This window comes from Tursiops truncatus, chromosome 5 (assembly GCF_011762595.2).
Source record: "Tursiops truncatus isolate mTurTru1 chromosome 5, mTurTru1.mat.Y, whole genome shotgun sequence".
Taxonomy (NCBI): Eukaryota; Metazoa; Chordata; class Mammalia; order Artiodactyla; family Delphinidae; genus Tursiops; species Tursiops truncatus.
This window is the reverse complement of record NC_047038.1, coordinates 22,356,381-22,383,122: the sequence shown is the minus strand read 5'-3', so window position 1 is coordinate 22,383,122 and position 26,742 is coordinate 22,356,381. Positions and strand designations below refer to the sequence as shown.

The 26,742-nt window shown below is 36.7% G+C and overlaps 1 protein-coding gene across 2 annotated transcripts in view; it reads left to right on the top strand.

Annotated features, from left to right (window-relative positions):
- The window catches only part of METTL14 (methyltransferase 14, N6-adenosine-methyltransferase non-catalytic subunit), a 31,804-nt gene extending 18,314 nt beyond the window's left edge, over positions 1–13,490 (top strand). For both annotated transcript variants that reach the window (XM_004316134.4, XM_019927864.3), the window contains 4 exons: positions 2,332–2,424; positions 5,145–5,261; positions 6,383–6,593; positions 11,977–13,490. In XM_004316134.4, the coding sequence (XP_004316182.1) occupies positions 2,332–2,424; positions 5,145–5,261; positions 6,383–6,593; positions 11,977–12,281 (726 nt within the window). In that variant the 3' untranslated portion in view covers positions 12,282–13,490. The remainder of the gene's footprint in view (positions 1–2,331; positions 2,425–5,144; positions 5,262–6,382; positions 6,594–11,976) is intronic.
- Positions 13,491–26,742: the final 13,252 nt, after the last annotated feature.

Here is a 26,742-nt window from a genome sequence, read left to right as displayed (position 1 = left end):
GCCTTAGCACATTAAACCTATGAGAATAAATGAATTTGTCTTGAGATAGTGTCTCAATTAAGATACAGTGGATTTACTGTAAATCCTCAGGAAACTTACATTTAAGAGGCACATTATAAAAGAGATGTGAAAAGAATGGGTGAAAGATGAATGAGGTGAACCAAGAGAGTATGAATGTCACGGAAACCAAGGGAATAGGGAATTTCGAGGAGGAGAGTGTGATCAGGAGCACTGAACACAGAAGAGAGGTAGGGACGGGAAAGGACTGAAATTCTAGACTGGTGTTTCATAGAGAACTGCTTTGAATCCTTGCACATCTTCCGAGTTAATAATTATTAACTATTGTTAATATTACTTATTTTTCAAGATGTAATAACTTCAGTTTTTCTTCCTTGAAGCTTTCCCTTTCAGCTTCAGTACCTCTGGCAATTTTATTTATTTTATTTTTATTTTATTTTACTTTACAAAAGTTTTTCCTCTCCTCTGATAAGTGTAATCTGTGTTTATTGTTGAAACAGAAAAGTATACAGTATATAGTATCCCCAAAACTTAAGGTTAAAGATGTAATGCTCTTGATATTGCTGAGAATTTCTCCAGATAGGTTGCACAAATTTACATTCCTTCTAGTAGTGTTTAAGAAATATCTATTTCACCATATCCTCATCAAAATTGATTAATAATGTAAAACAATCTTGGTCAATTTAGTCAAAAGAAAATTGAAAAATTAATCTTATTATGTCTATGATTAGTGGTTAGGTTGAACTTTATTTTCTCTAGCGAATCTCTAAGGTTTGGTCAGTGAAGGTGCAGGAGCTTCAATTATATATGATAAACTAACAGAGTTTTTGAAATAAAGGAATTCCATTTTATATGTATATTGAAAAGTTTTGTCTGGCCCCAGAGCCCTAAGCTCTTAACGTTTATGTGATAATACCTTAAAGTGCCAGTAGCTAATATAAATAAAGTATAAATAAGAAAAGCATTCGGGTTTCACAGGTATTCTTTTTCACATTAGAGAGTCAGTAGAGGCCAGTGTGTTTTGTTTAAGAATATAAGCATTTTCAGGCTTCCCTGGTGGCGCAGTGGTTGAGAGTCCGCTTGCCGATGCAGGGGACATGGGTTTGTGCCCCGGTCTGGTAAGATCCCACATGCCACGGAGCGGCTGGGCCCGTGAGCCATGGCCGCTGAGCCTGCGCGTCTGGAGCCTGTGCTCCGCAACGGGAGAGGCCACAACAGTGAGAGGCCCGCGTACCGCAAAAACAAAAAACAAAAACAAAAAGAATATAAGCACTTTCTTAAAATACCAACATTTAGCATTTATAATTGTAATGTCAAGAGAGTAATTTGCTTAATGTTCTTCACTGATGTGTGCCATCACTTATCTTTAGCCATACCATGTATAGACGTTTGTAGGAATATTATGTGTGTGTGCGTATTACATATTTATTTTAATTCATATTCCTATGAGAATATAAGATGAGATATATGAAGACTTAAAGTCGGAAGTATAAAACTGAATGGGTTTATGCCTATTGTAATTTTTTTTCCATTATCACTGTCAAATAATGTATTTTTACCTAGATAAATTATAGATGATGTGGTTATGATCCACTCAGGTAGAAGTTAAGGTTTTCTTAATACGTGAAACTAAAAATATTTGCTTGAACCGTTGTGTCTGGAACTTCTTAACTGTGACAGGAAGCTAAAAGAAAAGGAATACCATGTAAAATGGTTGCTTTTATAGTCATTTATACAAGTATATGGTATTTCCCCAATTTAGAGATTTAATTATTGCAGAACTTTTTTTAAAATTGACACACTTAACAAATACAAAGCAAACAATTATAGTCTATTGTTTGTGACATTTCAGACTTAGTCATTATACTGAAATGTGTATATTGATTTATTTTATTTAGAACTGGAAACCAAGTCCTCCCCCAAACATTTGTGGTTATGGTTTTAATTTTGCCCCTATCTTTGGCGTAATTTAATCCCTTTTCAGTTTTTCTGTAAATGGTAACAGGTTGCTCTCAAGCCATAACTTATAAAATTCTGTAATTCTATAAATATGGTTTCCTGTAAACTCTTTCCATAGAAAATCAAGTGTATGTATGTGCATGTGTGCATCTGTGTTGTCTTAATAGGGAATAAAAAACCAGAAGAACAAGTTTTAAGAATAAAATTTATTTTCCATTGTATTTCCTAATGAAAATTAGTACATTTAAAGAACACATTTACTGTAAGTCCTGATAAATCTCAATGGTTGTTCTTTTGGATTTAGGATGAATGGGAAACAATGCTTCTATGCAATATTGGTTTGGTTTCTTACAGATCATGAAGTTAGAAATTGATGAGATTGCAGCACCTCGATCATTTATTTTTCTCTGGTGTGGTTCTGGGGAGGGATTGGACCTTGGAAGAGTGGTAAGATGGTGTTTTTTTAAGTGGTTTTTTAAATTTGTAAGAAAAAAATAACACAGTATGTTGCATAAAAAGTTTGAAGATTAATGTTATTTTCTCCTTTGTTTCTTGAACAGTATTAAAATATTCAGAAGAAAAAAATGTTTAAAAAAGAATGTGCAAAAGGCAGTATCCCTTAGTTAACTAGCATTAGGGGTGAATAAATCAAAATATGATTTATTACAACTGCAGGAAGAGAACAGTTCAGAGATTTGAAACTGAATTGCTGCTCAAAAGCAAGCTGCTTAGTGTCATTTACTGTTCATTATTAGTAGCTAAAAAGTATTCTTCTGGCTAGCATTAACTCCTGAATTCCAAATGAAAGCCAAATCAAATTGGAAAAATAACACAGCATCTGGAGCACATAATTTGAATAAATTCATGAGAGTGAGAAAGAAGTTATAACATCTCAATTTAAGTACCTTATATTTATTGTATTTCAGAACTTTTTTTGGTTTTTTGATTGGATTATTTTGGATTTCTAAATGGAAACAAAATAATAAAGCTTTTTTATGATGGAAGCATTGTGGCTAGTTCTGGTCTCAATTCTGATGTCCGACAGTGAAACTTTGGGTAAAGAGATATTTACTCTGTGTGTTTCAGTTACCTCACTTGTTATTGAATAATACTTTCCATTTTTAGGAAATATTACTTGATCTACTGCCTATGATCTCATTTAAATCCTGGTAATTTTAGGAGGTGTCCATTTGACAGGTGAAGAATTTAAGTAGGATTATATTGAGATGAATTGGTTGTCAAATCCTGAAATTCTGCAATTGCTTGTGTATTCTTTGTATAAATAGCAAGTTTGAGACTGTTGGATAACATCATTGCTTCTGTCATTTATTAAATCCATGGTAAGACTATAACTGTATATAGGGTATCTATTTTATTGCTGGCACCTCCCTAAGATGCTATAGAAAATCTAAGAAAATAGAGACATACTGTATGTTTTTATAGGTATATTGGTATTTAGCTTTTTTAGTTCTAATGTTTGGCTTTGGACTTTTCTCCCACCCCCCAAATTAGGTTGAAATTGATTAGGAGGTTTTATCTTATTTGTTTATGCAGCAATTTATCATATTGGTGAAAGCAGCTTTTGGCTCCAAATGATTACAAAAATAATTCAGCATGATAAATACTCATGAGTTGTGCTAAGTTGATTAGGAAATGTTGGATTTAGGCCCTTGTGATATTTAATGCAGTGCGAAACAAATACTTGGCAACAGGAACAGGTACTGATCTTGATTTTTGAGATTTTAAATTAAAAATCTAAGTTTCATTTTGTGGTGAAACTCAGTTTATACAATAAGAGCATTCCTGAAAAGTGTGTATATTTTGTGTTCCACTACATCTCTATTTATACTTGATCATAGTACCAACAATATTGTACTGCACAATTTACTTATTTCCCCCTACTTTGCTCTTAATCAACTAGGGGTAAGGACTATATCTTATTCACGTTTTTTTTCCCAGCAGCTAGCCAACACATACATATTGTGGGCCTCAAAATGCCACTCTGAGTACTCACTTAACTAGTATTTGTTATATGTTCATATATAACATGTTCTAGGACACTAAGGTTCAAATCTCTCTATTGTCTAGATTACATAAAGATGAAAGTAAAGTTTTACTCAGTAAAGAAATATAATAACAATTTTAAGTCTTTGAATTTTTGAGGTTTAGCATTAAATCATAAAAATAACATAAGACTCATTTGGAAAGAAGTTATCAGTTAGAACATTTTCAACAGTTTTTAGCTTTGTCGGAGGATAGAAAGTTGAGGTGGAAGGAGCAAAATTTTCTTTTTTTTTTTTTTGATTTTAAGACATTTTATTTCAAAATAACTTCAGTCTTACAGAAAAGTTCTAAAAATTATGCAACAATCCGCATTTACCATTCACCCAGAAACTCAAATGTTCACATTTACTTTTTTATTCTCCTCTCCCCCTCACTCTCTTTTACTCTTTTTCATTCTTACCATTTTTCCCTCCCCCATTTCAGAGTAAATTCTAGACATAATGTCCCTTTCCCCTTAAGTGTTTCAGTTATATTTCTGGAAGATAAGGTCATTTTCTTATATAATAATAGTACAATTATTAGCATCATAAAATTAACACTGTTTTGATACTATTCTCAATAAGACAGTTTTTGCAGTTGTCCCACTTATAACATCTATACAGTATAAATAATTTTTTTCTGGTCTTAGGATCACTTAGTGTCATCAGTTTTCATGTCTCTTCAATCTTCTTTTATTTGGAAGACTTTCTTAGTTTTTCTTATCTTTCATGACCTTAACATTTTGAAGAGTGTGGCCCATTTATTCAAAATTATCTTTTGAATTATTTTCTGATTAAAGAGGGACTGAGTTTTCTTATGATTTAAAACTTTCTATTGATGACAGTAGAAGGTAGTATTAAAGAATCAGAGTATTATGTAATCCTTTCTATGTTTTGATATCAACTGTATATTAATATTCAGAAGGTATATGTATTCTGTATAATGGCTGTATATTTAAAGACTAGTATTTCTTTTTTTCTATTTCTGCACAAAGACAAAATTACTGTGACACCTTGGAATTTAATGTCTCAAACCTCTAGGAAGTTTTTAATGCTGGTTGGTTATTTTAAGTATTGTTTATTTCTTTTAGCTAAGGATTTTTAAAAAAATTCTTTCATTTCTAGTGTTTACGCAAGTGGGGTTACAGAAGATGTGAAGATATTTGTTGGATTAAAACCAATAAAAACAATCCTGGGAAGACTAAGACTTTAGATCCAAAGGCTGTCTTCCAGAGAACAAAGGTATTGCCTTTACTGTTTTGTTTTCTTTATTTTCATTATTTTCTCTCAAGCTTTTCCAAATGACTGTATACTGTTTAATTAATTTTGGTGGAAAGATCCTTCTCTTTGACTTGTACAAATGGCATTGAGCATTAAAGTAATACGTCCAAGTTAATTTAAAAATATTTTATTCACTCAGATCAACCTATACTGAGCTGAAGAAGGTATTCCTGTATATCTTAAACTGCTGTAATTCTAAGTCAGATATGGGCTTTTAGTACTTCTGACCCTGAGCTTTTTTTCCTTTCTCTATGCTGAGAAAAAAGAAATGGCAGCAAGACTCATAGCTGGCCAGCTTAGATGAATATTTCTTTCCCCTTCCTTTCTTTTTTCTACGTAAGAACCTGAACAAGAACCACTGAGAACCTCTGCTTCAGAGGACTGCCCAGCTAGTTATCAGGGTTTAACAGTTTGTCCTCCAGTCTTTCACTCTTCAGGGAGACTCTGGTGGAGGGTCTTTTTAAAGTTTTTCTTGGACTAGAAATTCTGTTTGAAGGGAATCTAAGCCATCCTTGCTATTATTGGTTCATGGAGTCAAGTGAGATTAAATTTATTTAAACTATACTCTGTCATCCAGATTAAATAGAGGTCAAAAAACAAACAACAAAAAAGGAAATCATTTGGTTTTCACATTTACTTATGTTGAGTATTTATAAGTCTGTATCCATGCTTGAAGTCCTCTCCATATGAAAAGGCTTATACCTTATATATAGTTTTGATCTTGGATCATGTGAAGCCCAGTATAACATCATTTTAAGATTCCAAGGTCAGGTGCCATGCCCATAACTGCTGAAGAGAAGTTATTATCAAGGGTTGCAGAGGAAAAGATTCTACGGTTGTTGACTCAATTCTAAAATGTCATGGCCCCAAGTTTAATACTGTAATGTCTAGTTTCCCTGGCAGTCTTCTCAGATCCAGAGATCCAGGTTTTTCCTTTTGTGTTTTTGCCCAGAGACCTATATCCCAAAGATTCAGAGAAATGAGGATTGTTTTGGAATTGAAGAACGTCAGAAATGTAAAATGTTGTGAAATATGACTGTTGATGAAAAGAGATTAATTGTTCTGCTCTTATTATTATTTAGGAACACTGCCTTATGGGGATCAAAGGAACTGTTAAGCGTAGCACAGACGGGGACTTCATTCATGCTAATGTTGACATTGACTTGATTATCACAGAAGAACCTGAAATTGGCAATATAGAAAAGCCTGTAGAAATTTTTCATATAATTGAACATTTTTGTCTTGGTAGAAGACGCCTTCATTTATTTGGAAGAGATAGTACAATTCGACCAGGTAAGACCTCAGGAGGAAAAAAAAAAACTGATAGTTCCTTGGGATATAGATGTTAAGAAAGAACACACAGTGTTATGTAAAATAAAATTCTTATATATTTGATTCTTCTTCTTGCTATACTTCAAATATGCTAAGCTCAGTCTTGTCTCAGTACTCTTCCATGGACTTTTCTCCTATCATTCAAATACCTGATGGATCTTTTCTCACAACCCTGTCTAAATTAGCCAACTTGCCACTCCACTCCCTTCCTCCTACTGCTGTCTTTCCCTTTAATCTATTTTCTTTTTCTTCATAGCACTTATCGTTATCTGAATTATAGATTCATTTGGGCATATGTTTATAGTCAGTCTCTTTAGTATGCAGTCTCATAGAAATCGGAGATTGTCTTATTCTCTCTACCCAACATTCAGGTTATTGAGTAAATATTATGTTGAGTGAAGAAATGCATAAAGGACATTTGGTCCTGTCCAAAATGTCTGTAAGATATTTGGTCCACACCAAAATGACCTTGATATATGGCCCTGTCCAAAACCATTTGGCATGGACCAAATTTGCTCATGGATGTTTTGGATAGGACTAAATTTCAAGTATCTTTTGGCATGAACCAAATGTCTTCTGACTTTTTGGACAGGACTAAATGTCTGCTAATAAAATGATCCTGCAGAAAATAACCATACCTTTGTGAAATACAGATCTTGGCTTTATTAGAAACTAAAGTACCTGGCTTCTTTCCTTAAATGTATCATGATGTTGTTTCATCAAAATTTTAACACTTTACTAAATCGGTATAATGTGAATTTACTATTTTGAAAAAAAAATGAATAGAAAATAATAATCTTATGGACTAGGATTTTCTTTTATAGAGGGCACAGCTTTTGTTTACAAAGTATTGTTGAAATAATAGTGCATCTGTTTCTTCTCAGAAAATATAGAAGTAGCTTTTAAGAACATTGCATCGCTTCAGTCACAATATATAAAATCAACCTGTTTGGCCTTACCATGCTAGAAATGCTGTTTAAAGCTGAAGGGAAAAAAAAAAAAAAAAAGCTGAAATGAGCCAGGATCTTATTTGTCTTAAACAGTCTACATTTTATAAAAAGTAAAAATTGAAGAAGTTACAGTGGAATAATTGGCCTTAAAAGTACCTAAGAATTTAGAAGAAACTCTGATGTTCATTCTAAAAAAAAAGTAATCCTTAAAGTTGCCTTATGTATGTATGACGTAATCCATCACTTCTCTACCCACTCCTCAGCCCTGTCAGCTATTTCTTTGTGAGTGTGCGTTGGTGAACACAGTATCTTAAAACTATTTCAGTTGTAGAAACTGATGGCCTTAAGTTTCATAAAATTGTGCAAAATGATAAAGAGGAAAGTAAAAAACTACATTCTCTTTACAAAGAAATATTTTGCATGTGAAATGTTTACTCTGGGGCTTGGCTTTAGAGAAAATGTTTCCTATATTTAAAAGTAAAGTTTTGCTGCTGGCAGGTTATTCAGTATTGTGTTGCTTAAGTTATCATTTTGTCATTGCTTTTTGGATTAATACTGTCAAATAACATATACCATAAGATTTCACTTGTTTGTAATTTGTTATGATTTGCTTTTGACCCAATTTAGATAAATATTCTAAGTCTGATTGAAAAGAATGTAACAATATGTTTTTTTTTGATTGGTTGTAGTATTTGTTGTTGCTGTTTATATCAGCCATGTCTTTACTGATTTTTTTTAAAACTACTTATTCTATAAGAAAGGTATGTTAAAATCTATAAGGATTATGGGTTTGTGGTTTTGTTTAGTTGTTAGTTTATATCTGAGATTCTGTTATTAGGTGTATCTAAAAGGTAAAAATTTTTATGCCTTCCTAGTAGATTGACCCTCTTACTATTATGAAATGTCCTTCTTTACCCAGTGTTTCTCAACTTTAAATTCTACTTCATCTGACATTATTATAGCTATTTCAGCTTCCTTTTGGTTTGTGTTTGCTTGGCATATTATTTCCAGCCTTCTACTTTCGATCTTCCATATCCTTACATTTAAGGTGTATCTCTTGTGAGCAAACACATAGTTTTCATCCATTTTATCTTTATCTTTTAATTGAATTGTTTAGTCAGTTTATATTTAATGTAATTCCTGATATATTGGGGCATAAATTACCATCTAACTGTTTGCTTTACATTGGTACCACCTGTTCTGTGTTCCCTTTTCTCTTGTTTCTTTTGGATTAAGTATTCTTGTATTATTCAGTTTTTCTTTTTTTAATTAGCTTGTTTAGATATTCTTTTATTGTTCCTTCAGTGTTTATCTCGGAAATTGCAGCATGCATCCTTGAATTATTCTAAATTAAAATGTTATATTGATTTTTAAAGGGTGGGAATGCTGTGGTTTAAATTTAATCTTTTTAAACCAGTTTTTCACAATACACATACAGTTCATGCATAAGTCACTACATACATAGTATATATACAGCTATAGAATGAACTTTGAGTTGTTTAGACTTCCATTGAACATATACATGAAATCTTGTTTGGAAATTTTGTGGATGATTTTACTCTGTTATCAAAGTAAAATATTTTGGCAGCAGAGCTTGTGGCAAGCAAATGTTTCCTCTTCACTGGCTTAAAAGAAAGTAACATCACTAGATACTCAACTGGAGTGGTGTGTTTTTCAGAAAGTGTAGATGTCCATATATATTGAATATCAAGATTATGGCTCTAGTGTTTGAGGAAATAAGGAACAGATTTTTCTCTTCCATCATTGACCTGTTCTACCCAAAAACAGCTCCTGAATCTGGGAACAATCTCCAGTGGCAACTGCTGTTTAAAGGAAGTAGAAAACTTTAAAGAAAAAGCAAAACTATTTGAAGAGTAATAGCAACATCAAACAGATGGATATCTTTTAGTAATTGAAAATCAGTGTAACAACATTAAAGAAAATTTTGAAGAGGGAAAGAGATTCAACCTCACTACTTCCAAGAATTATTTTCATTTTTTTTTACATAATATTTTCCACTTCTCTTGTGCATACAAATTTTTATATAACTGTAGTCATCATTTTGTATTTTTCTCAATATTATGTCAAATATATTTCTACATTTTAAATAATTAGTTACAATGCTTTTAATGGCCGTATAGCATTATTGTAATTAGTGGGTTTTTTTAAACATGAGTAGAAGAACTTAAGGAGTAGAGAGAATAATTGTTACGTATATTATAGGTATAAGCATAAACAGCAACTAAAATAGAAATTTTGCTTAATGCCAATTTTTATTTATAACTATAATATTTCAAAACTATAATATAATGCGGGTTTTCTCCATCCATTTAGCTGTGGCCACCTTATCCACTTTAGATTATACATTATATCTTTCATATACAATATACTTCTATCTGTATCTCTACCAGTTGAACAAAGTCTTAGAGGTACAAATTTTATTTTTTGCTTCAAACTACTATCCAGTTCTTTATCTTTGCCCATTCTTTGCCCATGCAAAAATTATTTTATTCTATTCTATTTGTTTCTTTATTTGGTTGCGTTGGGTCTTAGTTGTGGCAGGTGGGTTCCTTTGTTGTGGCTCGCCAGCTCTTTAGTTGTGGCAGGTGGGCTCCTTAGTTGTGGCTTGTGGGCTCCTTAGTTGTGGCATGTGAACTCTTAGTTGTGGCGTGCATGTGGGATCTAGTTCCCTGACTAGGGATCAAACCCAGGCCCCCTGCATTGGGAGTGCGGAATCTTAACCACTGCGCCACCAGGGAAGTGCCGCAAAAATTATTTTAGTATTAGCTTTAGTAAAACAAAATTAAGAAGGAATATCTGCTTGGGGAAATTGTAGGTAGTTGGAGGTTAACCATGTAAATAATAGTAGGAGCAATTGAGGGAAGTCTGTTCAAGGGGCCTTAATTTATTTGGGTTGAATCCTCAAATGCACTTCTTCCTCAAGGAGGTAGTCAGAGGTATATATCACATATACCATAGGAGTACTCTACTATTGCTTTAAAAGGTTTAAAAGTTGCTATATGTGTCGTGTATGCTGAAGCCAGGCTAATTTAAACTAACTTGGGTCTTAGTAATTCCTTTAGAAGTTGTAATAAAATGCTATTGCAATGAAGAATTTGTGGGTGGGAGGCGGAGTCCCTTGCAGTTTACTCTGTAAAGATTTACATGTCTTATTTATGTAAGGGGCAGTATAGCATGAAAGAGGCAATATGAACTATTTTTATTAAATCTTTAAATTTTCTCCTTTCTTTCCTCTTGCTTGTGTGTTGTGTTCCACAACACAACATACATGCCAAAAAACAAACCAGAAGGGAGCAAGTAAAAGTCTCATAAATTCAGTTGTCAGTGAGACCACATAGGTGTGCAATGTACTCTTTCATCTGATTAGGTACTTCTCTGCTTATCAGGGTGGTATCTACTAGATGAGACATAAAAGGCACAATCTGATTTATCTGTCATTTTTTCTTCATATATTACAGATCTTAGTTATCTGTGTACTGTTAGATACTGACGATTTTTTTAAATGCTGAACAAAATTTTGTAAAAAATGGCTGCTATATTTTAGAATATGATCCTAGTAAAATATTTTCATTTTATAGCATTTTATAATGGACCTAATATTCTAAGAAATAATCTTCACAATGATAGGGCAGAAATAGTGTGAACCTATGAAGAACCTGATTCTTTTTAATTTAATTAATTAATTTATTTATTTTTGGCTGTGTTGGGTCTTCATTGCTGCATGTGGGCTTTGTCTAGTTGCAGTGCACAGGCTTCTTGTGGTTGGGAAGAGTAGAGGCAAAAGTTAGTTTCAGGATGTTAATCAGAAAACTGTTGTATTCTTTCTACAAGTAGGAAGGTGATATAAAATTTATTAAATTTTCACTAAGCCCAAACTCAGTACAGTGTGTAATATTTTTTTCTAAGTGCTGTTCTCACAGAATGTGAAATGTGGATGGAGACAATGAAGAAGTTATATTATAAAAGTTACAGTCTAAGAGGAAAAACAGGATATATACACATGAAATCTTTATAACCATGATTAAATGCCATGTGTTCTGTAAAAAATATCAATATTGGGTGAGTGATTGGGACACCTTTAAGAATGCATTGAAGGGGCTTCCCTGGTGGCGCAGTGGTTGAGAGTCCGCCTGCCGATGCAGGGGACATGGGTTTGTGCCCCAGTCTGGGAAGATCCCACATGCTGCGGAGCGGCTGGGCCCGTGAGCCATGGCCGCTGAGCCTGCGCGTCCGGAGCCTGTGCTCTGCAATAGGTGAGGCCACAACAGTGAGAAAAAGAATGCATTGGAGATTTGAAATAGCTCCTAGAGGATCAATAAGAGAGAAATGGAAAAAAGAAAAAGAAAGGATAATCACTTTTCCCTCCATTTCAGGCTGGCTTACAGTTGGACCAACTCTTACAAATAGCAACTACAATGCAGAAACGTATGCATCCTACTTCAGTACCCCGAATTCCTACTTGACTGGATGTACAGAAGAAATTGAGAGACTTCGACCAAAATCACCTCCTCCCAAATCTAAATCTGATCGGGGAGGTGGAGCTCCCAGAGGAGGAGGAAGAGGTGGGACTTCTGCTGGCCGCGGGCGAGAAAGAAATCGATCTAACTTCCGAGGAGAAAGAGGTGGTTTCAGGGGAGGCCGTGGAGGAGCACACAGAGGTGGCTTTCCACCTCGATAGTTTTTAGGACAGTGATCCTATTAATGCCCCTTCACCTTCTTTCTGATAGTATGAATTTCAACTGGGAGACGTTGTTTAGAACTCTGTTCCAACTTGCACTTTGCTTTAGTTTCTCCAAGCTGCAGGAATATTTTAGGCAAACTCCCTTGCAGTTGTCACTGTCTGGTTTTGTCCAGAATAAATGAGTCATCCTGTCTTTTGTCATGTGCATGTAACCGAACAGAATGGAACAACACAAATACTTTCACTTTCAGAGACAGAATTTATTCTGATAGATTTCAACTAATTACAAGGGCTTTTGCTTTTTAGAAATAAAGTGAGCAGTGAAGAAGACCCAATCTGGAGTATCATACTAGTGCTGACAGTAGTTGATAATGGGCATCCTGCCACTGCTGTCACAGCAAAAGGGAAACTGTTTGACAGCCTTGATGGAATGGAGTTGGGACAGATGGTAAACTTCTCTTAGGCTTTTAATATTTTCTTGTTGAAACAATAAAAAGAGACTTCTTTTTTTTTTTTCTTTATGAAAAATTTTAAACTCATATAATTTGACCATAGAAGAAATTGAGAGACTTAGAACAAAATCACGTCCTCCCAAATCTAAATCTGATTGGGGAGGTGGAGCTCCCAGGTGTCGGAAGGGAAGAGGTAGAACCTAGTAGGCAGACTTTACAAAGAGAAAAAAAAAAACTCATTATAATCTCAGTTGTGCAGCTATTGATGACTGTTAATAATACTTCCAAAAAAACAAGGACAAATATCCAAGTGCTAGAACTTTGGTATGGACTTGATCTTGGATTGACTTTCAAAGCAGTTTCATATTCCTTAACAAAATAAAAGAATTGGATGCAACAGAGACACCTGTTTATCAGGTACTTGGTTTAAACATTTTGGGGAATAAAGTACGTGGTGATGAGGAAGTGACATGCATCTTTAAACTTATTATGGAGAAAACTTAATGTAAAACCCAATTACAGAAGACCCTCAACTTAAGAAGAGAGCTTGGAAAATGGAACTGCAGTTGCCTTTTAAGGGACTGGTTTCCCAGATCAGTTAGTTATATGAGACTTTATGTTGTCATTTCTCTTTCTGTACTGTAACCCATGTTTTAAATGAATTTGCTGAATGAAATAATGCCATTATTGTTCTTGATAAATCTATTTTTTATTTTGTGTATGATTTTTCTAATGAAACTTTAAACCTTTGAAATTTGGGAGTCTCTTTTCTGTGAGTGGAATTGTCATTGTTACCAAATGAAAAAGGACTGACCTAAGATGAGACTATTCTCTTGGTCTGTGAGTAGCTGTTCTGTGCTTTTCATTGGCTCATAAAACGAGGTTTTGTTATATCCACTAAAGACTCAGTTTGAAGATAGGGACTGAATTACAGAAATAGGTTTGAGATCCTTAAAAGCCTGATGAATTTAACTTGTTCAGCATGTTAGTGCTTTCTAGTACAGATAGCATTTGACTAACGCTTTTCTTGATGTAGATATGATGTGGAACTGTTGGTTAGAATTTTTACTGAAATGATGCTATATTTTCAACTTTAGTGATTAAAACTTACCTAGAGATAGAACTGTATTTCTCACAGTTGACCTGGGAATGAAGAAGACAGAGATGCTGGTCTTGAGACTGAACCAAGATGGCAGAGAAGAAGGATGTGCTTTTACTCCCTCTTGCGAGAACACCAGAATCACAACTAGCTGCTGGACAGTCATCGACAGGAAGACACTGGAACTCACCAAAAAAGGTATTCCACATCCAAAGACAAAGGAGAAGCCACAGTGAGACGGTAGGAGGGGCGCAATCACAGCAAAATCAAATCCCATAACTGCTGGGTGGGTGACTCACAGACTGGAGAACAGTTATACCACAGAAGTCCACCCACTGGAGTGAAGGTTCTGAGCCCCATGTCAGGCTTCCCAACCTGGGGGTCTGGCAATGGGAGGAGGAATTCCTGGAGAATTTGGAGGCTTTGAAGGCTAGTGGGATTTGATTGCAGGACTTCGACAGGACTTGGGGAAACAGACTTCACTCTTGGAGGGCACACACAAAGTAGTGTGTGCATTGGGACGCAGGGGAAGGAGCAGTGAACTCAGGGGAGAATGAACCAGACCTACCTGCTAGTGTTGGAGGGTCTCCTGCAGAGGTGGGGGGTGGCTCTCTTTCACCGTGGGGACAAGGACACTGGCAGCAGAAGTTCTGGGAAGTAGTCCTTGGTGTGAGCCCTCCCAGAGTCCACCATTAGCCCCACCAAAGAGCTGGGCAGGATCCAGTGTTGGGTCACCTCAGGCCAAACAACCAACAGGGAGGGAACCCAGCCCCACCTGTCAGCAGACAAGTGGATTAAAGTTTTACTGAGCTCTGCCCACCAGAGCAACACCCAGCTCTACCCACCACCAGTCCCTCCCATCAGTAAACCTGCACAAGCCTCTTAGATAGCCTCATCCACCAGAGGACAGCAGAAGCAAGAAGAACTGCAGTCCTGCAGCCTGTGGAACAAAAACCACATTCACAGAAAGATAGACAAGGTGAAAGGGCAGAGGGCTATGTACCAGATGAAGGAACAAGATAAAACCTCAGAAAAATAACTAAATGAAGTAGAGATATGCAACCTTCCAGAAAAAGAATTCAGAATAATGACAGTGAAGATGATCCAGGACCTCGGAAAAACAATGGAGGCAAAGATGGAGAAGATGCAAGAACTGTTTAACAAAGACCTAGAAGAATTAAAGAACAAACAGATGGACAATACAGTAACTGAAATGAAAACTACACCAGAAGGAATCAATAGCAGAATAACTGAGGCAGAATAATGGATAAGTGACCTGGAAGACAGAGTGCTGGAATTCACTGCTGCAGAACAGAATAAAGAAAAAAGAATGAAAAGAAATGAAGACAGCCTAAGAGACCTCTGGGACAACATTAAACGCAACAATGTTTGCATTACTGGGGTCCCAGAAGGAGAAGAGAGAGAAAGGACCCGAGAAAATATTTGAAGAGACTATAGTCGAAAAATCCCTAACATGCGAAAGGAAATAGCCACCCAAGTCCAGGAAGTGCAGCAAGTCCCATACAGGAGAAACACGCTGAGACATATAGTAATCAAACTGGCAAAAATTAAAGACAAAGAAAAATTATTGAAAGCAGCAAGGGAAAAACAACAAATAACATACAAGGGAACTCCCATAAGGTTAACAGCTGATTTCTCAGCAGAAACTTTACAAGCCAGAAGGGAGTGGCATGATATAAAAGTGATGAAGGGGAAGAACCTACAACCATGATTACTCTACTTGGCAAGGATCTCATTCAGATTCGATGGAGAAATCAAAAGCTTTACAGACAAGCAAAAGCTAAGAGAATTCAGCACCACCAAACCAGCTCTACAACAAATGCTAAAGGAACTTCTCTAAGTGGGAAACACAAGAGAAGAAAAGGACCTGAAAAAACCCAAAACAAGTAAATGGTCATAGGAACATACATATTGATAATTACCTTAAACGTGAATGGATTAAATGCTCCAACCAAACGACACAGGCTTGCTGAATGGATACAAAAACAAGACCCATATATTTGCTGTCTACAAGAGACCCACTTCAGACCTAGGGACACATACAGACTGAAAGCGAGGGGATGGAAAAAGATACTCCATGGAAATCAAAAGAAAGCTGGAGTAGCAGTACTCATATCAGATAAAATAGACTTTAAAGAAGGTTACAAGAGACAAGGAAAGACACTACATAAAGATCAAGGGATCAATCCAAGAAGAAGATACAACAATTATATATGCACCCAACATAGGATCACCTCAATACATATGGCAACTGCTAACAGCTGTAAAAGAGGAAATTGACAGTAACACAATAATAGTGGGGGACTTTAACACCTCACTTACACCAATGGACAGATCATCCAAAATGAAAATAAATAAGGAAACACAAGCTTTAAATGACACAATAGACCAGATAGATTTAATTGATATTTGTAGGACATTCCATCCAAAAACAGCAGATTACACTTTCTTCTCAAGTGCACACGGAATATTCTCCAGGATAGATCACATCTTGGGTCACAAATCAAGCCTCAGTAAATTTAAGAAAATTGAAATCATATCAAGCATCTTTTCTGACCACAACGCTATGAGATTAGAAATGAATTACAGGGGAAAGAACGTTAAAAAAACACATGGAGGCTAAATAATACGTTACTAAATAACCAAGAGATCACTGAAGAAATCAAAGAGGAAATCAAAAAATACCTAGAGACAAATGACAATGAAAACACCACAATCCAAAACCTATGGGATGCAGCAAAAGCAGTTCTAAGGGAAGTTTATAGCTATACAAGCCTACCTCAAGAAACAAGAAAAATCTCAAATAATCTAACCTTACACCTAAAGGAACTAGAGAAAGAAAAACAAAGCCCAAAGTTAGCAGAAGGAAAGAAATCATAAAGATCAGAGCAGAAATAAATGAAATAGAAACAAAGAAAACAATAGCAAAGATCAATAAACTAAAAGCCGGTCCTTGGAGAAGATAAACAAAATTGATACACCATTAGCCAGACTCACCAAGAAAAAGAGGGAGAGGATTCAAATCAATAAAATTAGAAATGAAAAAGGCCGTATATGACAAACCCACAGCAAACATCATTCTCAATGGTGAAAAACTGAAAGCATTTCCTCTAAGATCAGGAACAAGACAAGGATGTCCACTCTCACCGCTATTATTCAACATAGTTTTGGAAGTCCCAGCCACGGCAATCAGAGAAGAAAAAGAAAAGGAATACAAATTGGAAAAGAAGAAGTAAAACTCACTGTTTGCAGATGACATGATACTATACATAGAGAATCCTAAAGATGCCACCAGAAAACTACTAGAGCTAATCAATGAATTTGGTAAAGTAGCAGGATACAAAATTAATGCACAGAAACCTCTTGCATTCCTATACACTAATGATGAATTATCTGAAAGTGAAATTAAGGAAACACTCCCATTTACCATTGCAACAAAAAGAATAAAATACCTAGGAATAAACCTACCTAGGGAGACAAAAACCTGTATGCAGAAAACTATAAGACACTGATGAAAGAAATTAAAGCTGATACGAACAGATGGAGAGATATACCATGTTCTTGGATTGGAAGAATCAATATTGTGAAAATGACTATACTACCCAAAGCAATCTACAGATTCAATGCAATCTGTATCAAATTACCAATGTCATTTTTTACAGAACTAGAACAAAAAATCTTAAAATTTGTGTGGAGACACAAAAGACCCCGAATAGCCAAAGCAGTCTTGAGGGCAAACAATGGAGCTGGAGGAATCAGACTCCCTTACTTCAGACTATACTGCAAAGCTACAGTAATGAAGACAATATGGTACTGACACAAAAACAGAAACATAGATCAATGGTACAAGATAGAAAGCCCAGAGGTAAACCCATGCACCTATGGTCAACTTATCTATGACAAAGGAGGCAAGGATTTACAATGGAGAAAAGACAGCCTCTTCAATAAGTGGTGCTGGGAAAACTGGACAGCTACATGTAAAAGAATGAAATTAGAACACTCCCTAACACCATACACAAAAATAAACTCAAAATGAATTTGAGACCTAAATGTAAGACGACACTATAAAACCCTTAGAGGAAAACGTAGGAAGAACACTCTTTGACATAAATCACAGCAAGATCTTTTTTGACCCACCTCTGAGAGAAATGGAAATAGAAACAACAGTAAACAAATGGGACCTAATGAAGCTTAAAAGCTTTTGCACAGCAAAGGAAACGCTAAACAAGACGAAAAGACAACCCTCAGAATGGGAGAAAATATTTGCAAACGAATCAACGGACAAAGGATTAATCTCCAAAATATATAAACAGCTCATGCAGCTCAATATTACAAAAACAAACAACCCAAACCAAAAATGGGCAGAAGACCTAAATAGACATTTCTCCAAAGAAGTCATACAGATGGCCAAGAAGCACATGAGAAGCTGCACAACATTACTAATTACTAGAGAAATGCAAACAAAAACTACAATGAGGTATCATCCCATACCAGTTAGAATGGGCATCATCAGAAAATCTACAAACAACAAATGCTGGAGAGGGTGTGGAGAAAAGGGAACCCTCTTGCACTGTTGGTGGGAATGTAAACTGATGTAGCCACTATGGAGAACAGTATGGATGTTCCTTAAAAAACTAAAAATAGAATTTCCATACAATCCAGCAATCCCACTACTGGGCATATACCCAGAGAAAACCACAATTCAAACACGTGCACCCCAATGTTCATTGCAGCACTATTTACAATAGCCAGGTCATGGAAGCAACTTAAATGCCCACCGACAGATGCATGGATAAAGAAGATGTGGTACATATATGCAATGGAAAAAGGAACGAAATTGGGTCATTTGTTGAGACGTGGATGGATCTAGAGACTGTCATACGGAGTGAAGTAAGTCAGAGAAAAATATCATATATTAACGCACATATGTGGAATCTAGAAAAATGGTACAGATGAACTGGTTTTCAGGACAGAAATTGAGAGACAGATGTAAAGAACAAACGTATGGATACCAAGGGGGAGAAGGCGGGAGTGGTGGTGGTGGTGGTGGTGTGATAAATTGGGAGATTGGGATTGACATGTATACACTGATGTGTATAAAATTGATGACTAATAAGAACCTGCTGTATAAAAAAAAAAAAAAAAAGAGATGCTCCAGTTGCCCAGTGTAGGTCCTTAGAAATATCAGCTAGGGAGTGACTCTGTTCTTTAAACAGGACTGTAGTCTGGCCCATGCCCTGGGCCTAGCCAAGAGACGCAGCATTTCTGGTACTTAGCTGCTCTAGTCATCTGTGAGGTCTGTATCATAATGTCATCTTACAGAGAGTTAGGAATGGCTTTTTTGTAGATTGAAAGTTAAAAGGAGCCACAGCCCACCATATTTAGAATAGAGTAAATAAGAAAAGTGTAGGTGTCAGGAAAAAAAAAGTAAGGCCTAGAATTTCTCTTTGACAACGTAATGATCATTTTTATAATGGGATGGAATTGACCTACTAGTTTTGCTACCCTTCACTTTCAGTAAAGGTTGGGATATCAGTTTTACAATAGATCTGCATTCATTGAGGAACGGTTTCCAATGAAAACTCAGTTACTCTGACCTCTTCTGACTTTTGGTCATCTATTTATATTGATCATTTTTATATGTCACAGAATCATCTAGGGATCACCAAAAATGATTTTTAGTTGCTTTATTTACTAATTCCTTATGGAGGATTGAAACCGGTAACTCTGTAATAACCCTAAACTTTTTTAGTTTAAAAATTTTAAGATCAGCATTCCTAGTATTATACATAATTACAGTTCTAGGTATTTTAAGCTAAATGTTGATGTTTATTTTCCTTGGCAACAGTTTTCCCTGTTACCTGTCTCCTTTCAGAGGATGGAGATTAGGAGGCCCAAAGTACTTTTTGACTTTTCCTCACTGTGTAGAATAGAAAAGGGGAGCAGGTTGATGATGTCAGATAGGGTAGAGTTCGTGGTGGGGAATATCATACCCAAATACTGCTGCACCAGATTAGACCAAGGAATTGTAGAGATGTCAATCAAAGTGTGGAATGAGACAGCACAGTGCAAGAGGTGTCAAGCTGGTGAGCAGGGGATCAAGTCTGGCTTGGCAGCCAGGTCACATATCCAGAGTTGGAGTGGATCAGTACTGTACCAGCAGTATACTGCTGCTACTTTGGTAAGTAGAAGAGCCACCTATGAGTGCCTAGATCATAAATGTAGAAACTTAAACTGTCAATACATGTCTCTCTTATTCGAAAACCCAGTAAGCATCATGCCACAGTTTCATTTTAAGTTGACGGAGTCGTAATGGTAGGATGCTTGTGAGTTTGAGTGTGCTGTTGATAGCTGAGAGTCTTGTGTCATGGCTGTTACTAGGAATGATTCTTTTTCATGTCTCTTAAAATACTTCCTACCCATCTTAATTGATAAATTACAATGTTCTGATTAGTTACAGCAGCTTATTTTAAAACATGTACTATTTTCATCCTGAATTTGAGAACATAAGATTTGGTCTTTGAAGTATAGTTCCAGATTTACCAATTTAATGTAATTTTTATTAACTTGACAAAATGATGGCCCAGTTGGGATTCATTCTGAATAGTAGTCCTTGATCTCAAAGTGTTTCATATTTGTGTGAGCTATTAAAAACATAAGACTTTGCTTATAAGAAAGGCCTTTCTTAGAACAATCCTGAATCTTGGAGTCCATGTAGGACTTTTAGCATTATCCTGTCTTTGATGTTTAGTGATAGGGATTGAATTGTCCAACTTGGGTCTCAAGTATCTGCCATCAGTTTTGAAGCTATAAATTTGGGACTCACCAGAATGTTAGAACATTAATCCAGCAAATTGAGCCCATCGAAGACTCCATTTCTGAAAAAGTCACATTGCTTCTGCTCTCAGGGTCCCCAGTCAATTACTCAAATATAAACATTACTAGCTACAGTGCACAGAGAAAATACTACCTCATTTAATCTAGATGTTCATTTACAGTAAGCCCTTTTTCTAGAATTAGGCAAAATGTCAAAATGATCAGTTTAAGTACGTGCTACAGTTCTTGCCTCTAACTGGAGGTGCTAATAAACAGTGAAATCAGATAAGGTAGGTTTTTTCCAAAAATACTTCTAAAAAATTGAAATCAAAGTCAATGATGTAAAACACATATAGGAACTAAGCATGTAATATAAATCAGTGAAACAAGCCATGAGTTTGTTTTATAGTGGAATAATTCTTTTTTAGACACATTTTATTTGCATACTTAATGTGGGAGTATTTACTTACATTCATTTACTTTCTCCCTTTTGTCTGTGCTGTTTTCCCACATTGGTGGGTTTTCTCAGCTCCTCTCTAAGAAAAGTGGAGCAGCCCAGAGCCCCTTAATAAACATACACTGACTTGATCTCAGGGCCATGGAGACCTGAGAGGGAGATGGGGAGAGACCTCATTCCCTAGGTAAGGCGGACATCACTACTCAACTCCAGCTGATCGTCACCACAGAGGGAAGACGGTAAGTCTGAAATGTTCATGTGAAATCTCCCTAGATGTTGGCAATTAAAATAGTTTGGTGGGGGCTTCCCTGGTGGCACAGTGGTTGAAAGTCCGCCTGCCGATGCAGGGGACATGGGTTTGTGCCCCGGTCTGGGACGATCCCACATGCCGCGGAGCGACTGGGCCCGTGAGCCATGGCCACTGAGCCTGCATGTCGGGAGCCTGTGCTCCGCAATGGGAGAGGCCACAACAGTGAGAGGCCCGCGTACGGCAAAAAATAAATAAATAAATAAAATAAAATAGTTTGGTGTCCTTGCTTATATTTTCCTTTCATAGAACTAAAATTTTTAAAAATTAATTTGACTAGCTAAATACTGCATGCATATTTTAAATTCAGGCTTCTAAATACTATGACCAAATTTACTTAAAGAAAACTATTTATTTGAAGAAAAAACTTTACTTGATTAGGACAGAAACCATCACCTTTGAAAACAAGTTATGTAGTTGGTATACTTTGGAACACACAAATAAGTGCAGACATGGACTAATACCTTAAAGTTGAATACAGTGATGTTACTGCAGCCATTCATGCATCTGTCCAGTGGAGAAAATGTGGAGGTATAGGCCTGTGTTGTCACACCTTTTATAGAATTCCACATCTGCACAAGTCTTTAGTTTATAATTACAGTTGTTAATATCATAAAAGAATACATCATTATTCTACCTTTTTTGCGTGTTCTTTTTGTTTTCTTTGTCTTTTTAAAGCAGAGGACAAAATGTCAAACACAGTTTTGTTCAGAGATGCCCAGTTTAGTAGTTTATGCTGGTTAAATTTCCAAGGTAATTGCTTAAATGTCTTACAGAATTTGCCATCCTTTTATAGGTTTATGCTTTTCAGGACAACTGTGTAGGTACATACTTTCATATTAAGTAAAGGATTGGTTTTTTTTTTTTAAGAAGATGTTGGGGTAGGAGTTTATTAATTTATTTTTGCTGTGTTGGGTCTTCGTTTCTGTGCGAGGGCTTTCTCTAGTGGCAAGCGGGGGCCACTCTTCATCGCGGTGCATGGGCCTCTCACTATCGTGGCCTCTCGTTGCGGAACACAGGCTCCAGATGCGCAGGCTCAGTAGTTGTGGCTCACGGGCCTAGTTGCTTCGCGGCATGTGGGATCTTCCCAGACCAGGGCTCGAACCCGTGTCCCCTGCATTAGCAGGCAGATTCTCAACCACTGCGCCACCAGGGAAGCCCCAAGGATTGGTTTTTGATGTAATCATGTTGACTATGATTCAGATAAGCTGCATAGGTGGACGGATTATTTGGCCTTGTTCAAAAAGCAAGGCATATATATATGCATGGTAAATAGGAGCTCAAGATTATAGCTTACTTTTCTACTGCTATGTCTTATGAAATAAAAATGTTAAAGCATATAAGCATGATTAAGAATATTGTATTTATAAAAATAATTCCAAAGCAAAATTTAAGAAAATATAAGCACATGTAAGCTTGTCAGCCAACTGACTTCCTAAATTTTAAATCCCACCCACGTCCTTGAGATGATACTGACAGGAGATTGGGTCAGAATGGCATTAGAACCTCTTTGGGGAACATTCCCAGTTCTGATTGCTTTCGAGTGGTTGCTTCTTAAGTGAAAGATTCCCGTTCCATTTGATAACCTGTCTTTGCGGGCTCATTTAGTTCTGAGTTAATAACCCTGCTGCTCATGCTCTTAGCAATTGGTCTGTGTCATTGACTTTATAAAGGCAGCAGGATGCTTTCTCAGCGTCTACTGTGTGACACATAGTAAGTGCTCAATAAATAAATAATCCTTTACTCTTTGCTTGACTAATAATTGTAAGTAATTCCCAGAGGATTTTTTAATAACCTTCTCTTTTCACTTCTTTTCCCTTCTGTTGTTACTTTCTTGCTGCATAAGAGGAATGTGTTTCTCTAGTAGGGATTTTTTTTCTCTCAAATAACAGAATATCATCTTTGAGGCTGAGGAAACAAAGTAATTTCCACTGACTTACTACTTATCAGTGGACTTACAGAATCAATTTACTTTGGTCTGACTTTAAAGGCATCTGACTCTTTCCCCAGGAACAAATTTTTAAAATACTTGTGCCAGATGCAACCTATTAAAAAAGACAAATTATTTAACCACATCTGTATCACCTTGTTAATAATGGCTTAAGTAAAAAGTTGGACTGTATGCCTCCTATTTGTAACAGTGGACCCAAGGGAGAGTAGATTGCCTGAGAGTGAGGAGAGGACAGGATGGTTGAGGACGGGCACAGGGTGGCTCCCAGGAGTCTTGGGAAACTGCTGCTAGTCGGTAATATTGCCTCAGGGAGAGATGACCTCACCGGGAGGTAGCTGAGTTGCGCACATAGGAAAGTGTCGTCCCCAGGCTACACATTCATTTCCCCAAAACACAACGTGGAAGCAGAGGAGCCCTGGACTTCAGGAGACTGTGGGGCTTTGACACTAGTCATCAGTATGGACCAAAGATAGGAAATCTTACCTGCCAGTCCTATGAAATAGAGATTCTGATTCAGTTAGGTTGATTTTAAAAAAAAATATTTATTTATTTATTTATTTATGGCTGTGTTGGGTCTTTGTTGCTGCGTGTGGGCTTTCTCTAGTTGCGGAGAGTGGGGGCTACTCTTCGTTGCAGTGCGCGGGCTTCTCGTGGTGGCTTCTCTTGTTGTAGAGCATGGACTCTAGGCGCATGGGCTTTAGTAGTTGTGGCTCACGGGCTCTAGAGCACAGGCTCGGTAGTTGTGGTGCACGGGCTTAGTTGCTCCATGGCATGTGGGATCTTCCCTGACCAGGGATCAAACCTGTGTCCCCTGCATTGGCAGGCAGATTCTTATCTACTACACCACCAGGGAAGCCCCAATTAGGTTAATTTAATTTTTTTTTTTTTTTTTTTTTTTTTTGCGGTACGCGGGCCTCTCAGTGTTGTGGCCTCTCCCGTTGCGGAGCACAGGCTCCGGATGCGCAGGCTCAGCGGCAGTGGCTCACGGGCCTAGCTGCTCTGCGGCATGTGGGATCTTCCCGGACCGGGGCACGAACCTGTGTCCCCTGCATCGGCAGGCGGACTCTCAACCACTGTGCCACCAGGGAAGCCCAATTAGGTTGATTTCTAAAACATGACTTTTTTTTGTACACTAAAGTTTACTGCTGCAAATTTATATCAGTATGCTGAATCTGATTTCCCCGAATTTATAAATGTAATAACCTTTCTGCCAAATAGGCATATTAAGTCCCTAAAACACTGATTGGGTAACATTATTCTAAATCCCATGGGGTATCCTAAAACTATTTTTCAAACATTAATATGTTTCCAAAGAAACAGTTTTCCATGGACCCAGAGGATACCTCAGTTTGAAAAATACTGACTTCAAAGTCTTATTCTGTAAAAGGTCTTAAAATTGAAAATTCTTATCGTAAAAGAGCTGTGTGTTTATAACTGGTAACAATTTTTTTAAATGTCATGAAAATAAAAAGTACACCCTAGAAATTCTTGCACAAGTCATACTAGTGGGATTGGATCTGCAGTCACTATTATAATGATAGTTCCCTAAACTAGACATTAGTCATTTTGCTTCCCAAATTGAGTTTGTTCTTTATGTGATTTAAAACTGGATTTTATTGTATTAAGTTGGGATGACAATGGCTCTGGAAATTATGTTCATGAGGACATACTTTGGGAATTGGGAGAGTTTGGCTTGGACAAGGGACATGATAGGGATACGTGATAGCCTTTGAACTATCTGAAAACTGCCATCAGGTGGAAGAAGAATTCACCTGTGCCCTCAAAAGACAGTTTGCACAAAAAGGGGATATTTCATTAAAACAGTCTGCTAAGTATGATTTTCTAACAGAACTGTTCATAAATGGCTGCTTGGGAAGGAGTAAGCTTCTCATCACTTTTTTTTTCAAGCAGAGGCCAGAAAACATCTGTTAGAGATGATGACTAGGGGATTTCTCTTGCCTTTTCAATTAAGATTTTTTTTCCTTTTTATCCAGGTTATTCAGTATTACATCTTAGGTTTTCAGCAATTATAAATCACACATTTAATTCTCCCCAAAGAATTGTCTTCTCTGGAAGATTACTGACGAAGCTTTTTGGAAGCTTTCAGACACTATAGTGTGTAATGCCTCCTAGAGGAGCTGAAGTTCAATTTCAGATTATCCTTGAACATGATGTAAATTTTGATCCTTACTCCTCATTATTACGTTAATAGAGAACCATGTTTCCATCTGACAACATTACAAAAAAGACTAATATACTGTTCCTAATTCTCAACCTACTGTCATTAGGTTAGATTTCTAGGAAGTGAAATCTCTGAAACCATCTTTTAACTGGACCCTTCTATAGCATTTAAAGATGCTTGGTTTTAAGGATATAAATTAAGATTCTCATGGCATGTAGGAGTCCGATTAGTCCTACTTTTCATGATCCTTAGCAAGTTTAATTTAAAAACCTAATAAAATAATAACGGCAATGAACTGTGATGCCTGGGTGCCACATTGTGCCAGGGACTGTTCTAAACCTTTTACACTTATTAACCTAATCCTTGAACAACCGAGTAGGAAACCGAGGCACAGAAAGGTTTCTAATTCACCTGTATCACACAGCTGTGTGGTAGAGCTGGTATAGAAATCTGTGTGGTCGGTTCTGGAGCTCATGCTCTTAGCCATTATGTTCTAGTGCCTCTCAAGGTTTGGGGGAAGGCGTGACTGTTTCAAAACACCATGGGTCAGCACTCACACCATTTTTGGCAAGTGCTCATTCAGGATTCACTGGAGCAGTTCCATTATATATTGGGTTCTTCTACCATTGAAATCGAATCTCTCCATTTGTACTCTGTATTATGTTCCCTTCTGTCCTCCAAGTCTTGTTCTTCTAAGGGTTTTGTTTGTTTGATTGGTTTTGTTTTTTTCTGTTTTCAATCTTCAACATTCTTTAGAGTTGAAGAATGAAAGAGTACTGCCACTATTTTTTTTTCCAGCATAATACTGGACTCTCCACCAGCATTTAAATGTCAAATCATCCCTGCCCGTCCTAAACAACAAAATCCTCCCTTCTGTCTGTGACCCTCTCTCATCCCCTTCTTGAGTTGCCGCCATTCTGCCCCCCATTTCTCAAGCTATTCCAATCTAGCATTTAAGCTCGTTGACCCAGTAAAACTGCTCTCACCAATTCCCCATGACCTTTTTACTAATTTCAACATGTTTTAGTCTTAGCTTGCCTTTGGGAAGCCTGCAACTTGGCTGCCCACCCTCCCTGCACCCCTCTTTTCCCTTGGCTTTGTGACATCCTCTCGCCAGGTTTTTCTTCTTACTTCTCTGGCGCTTCCTCCCCAGTCTCTTCAGGTTTCTGTTTC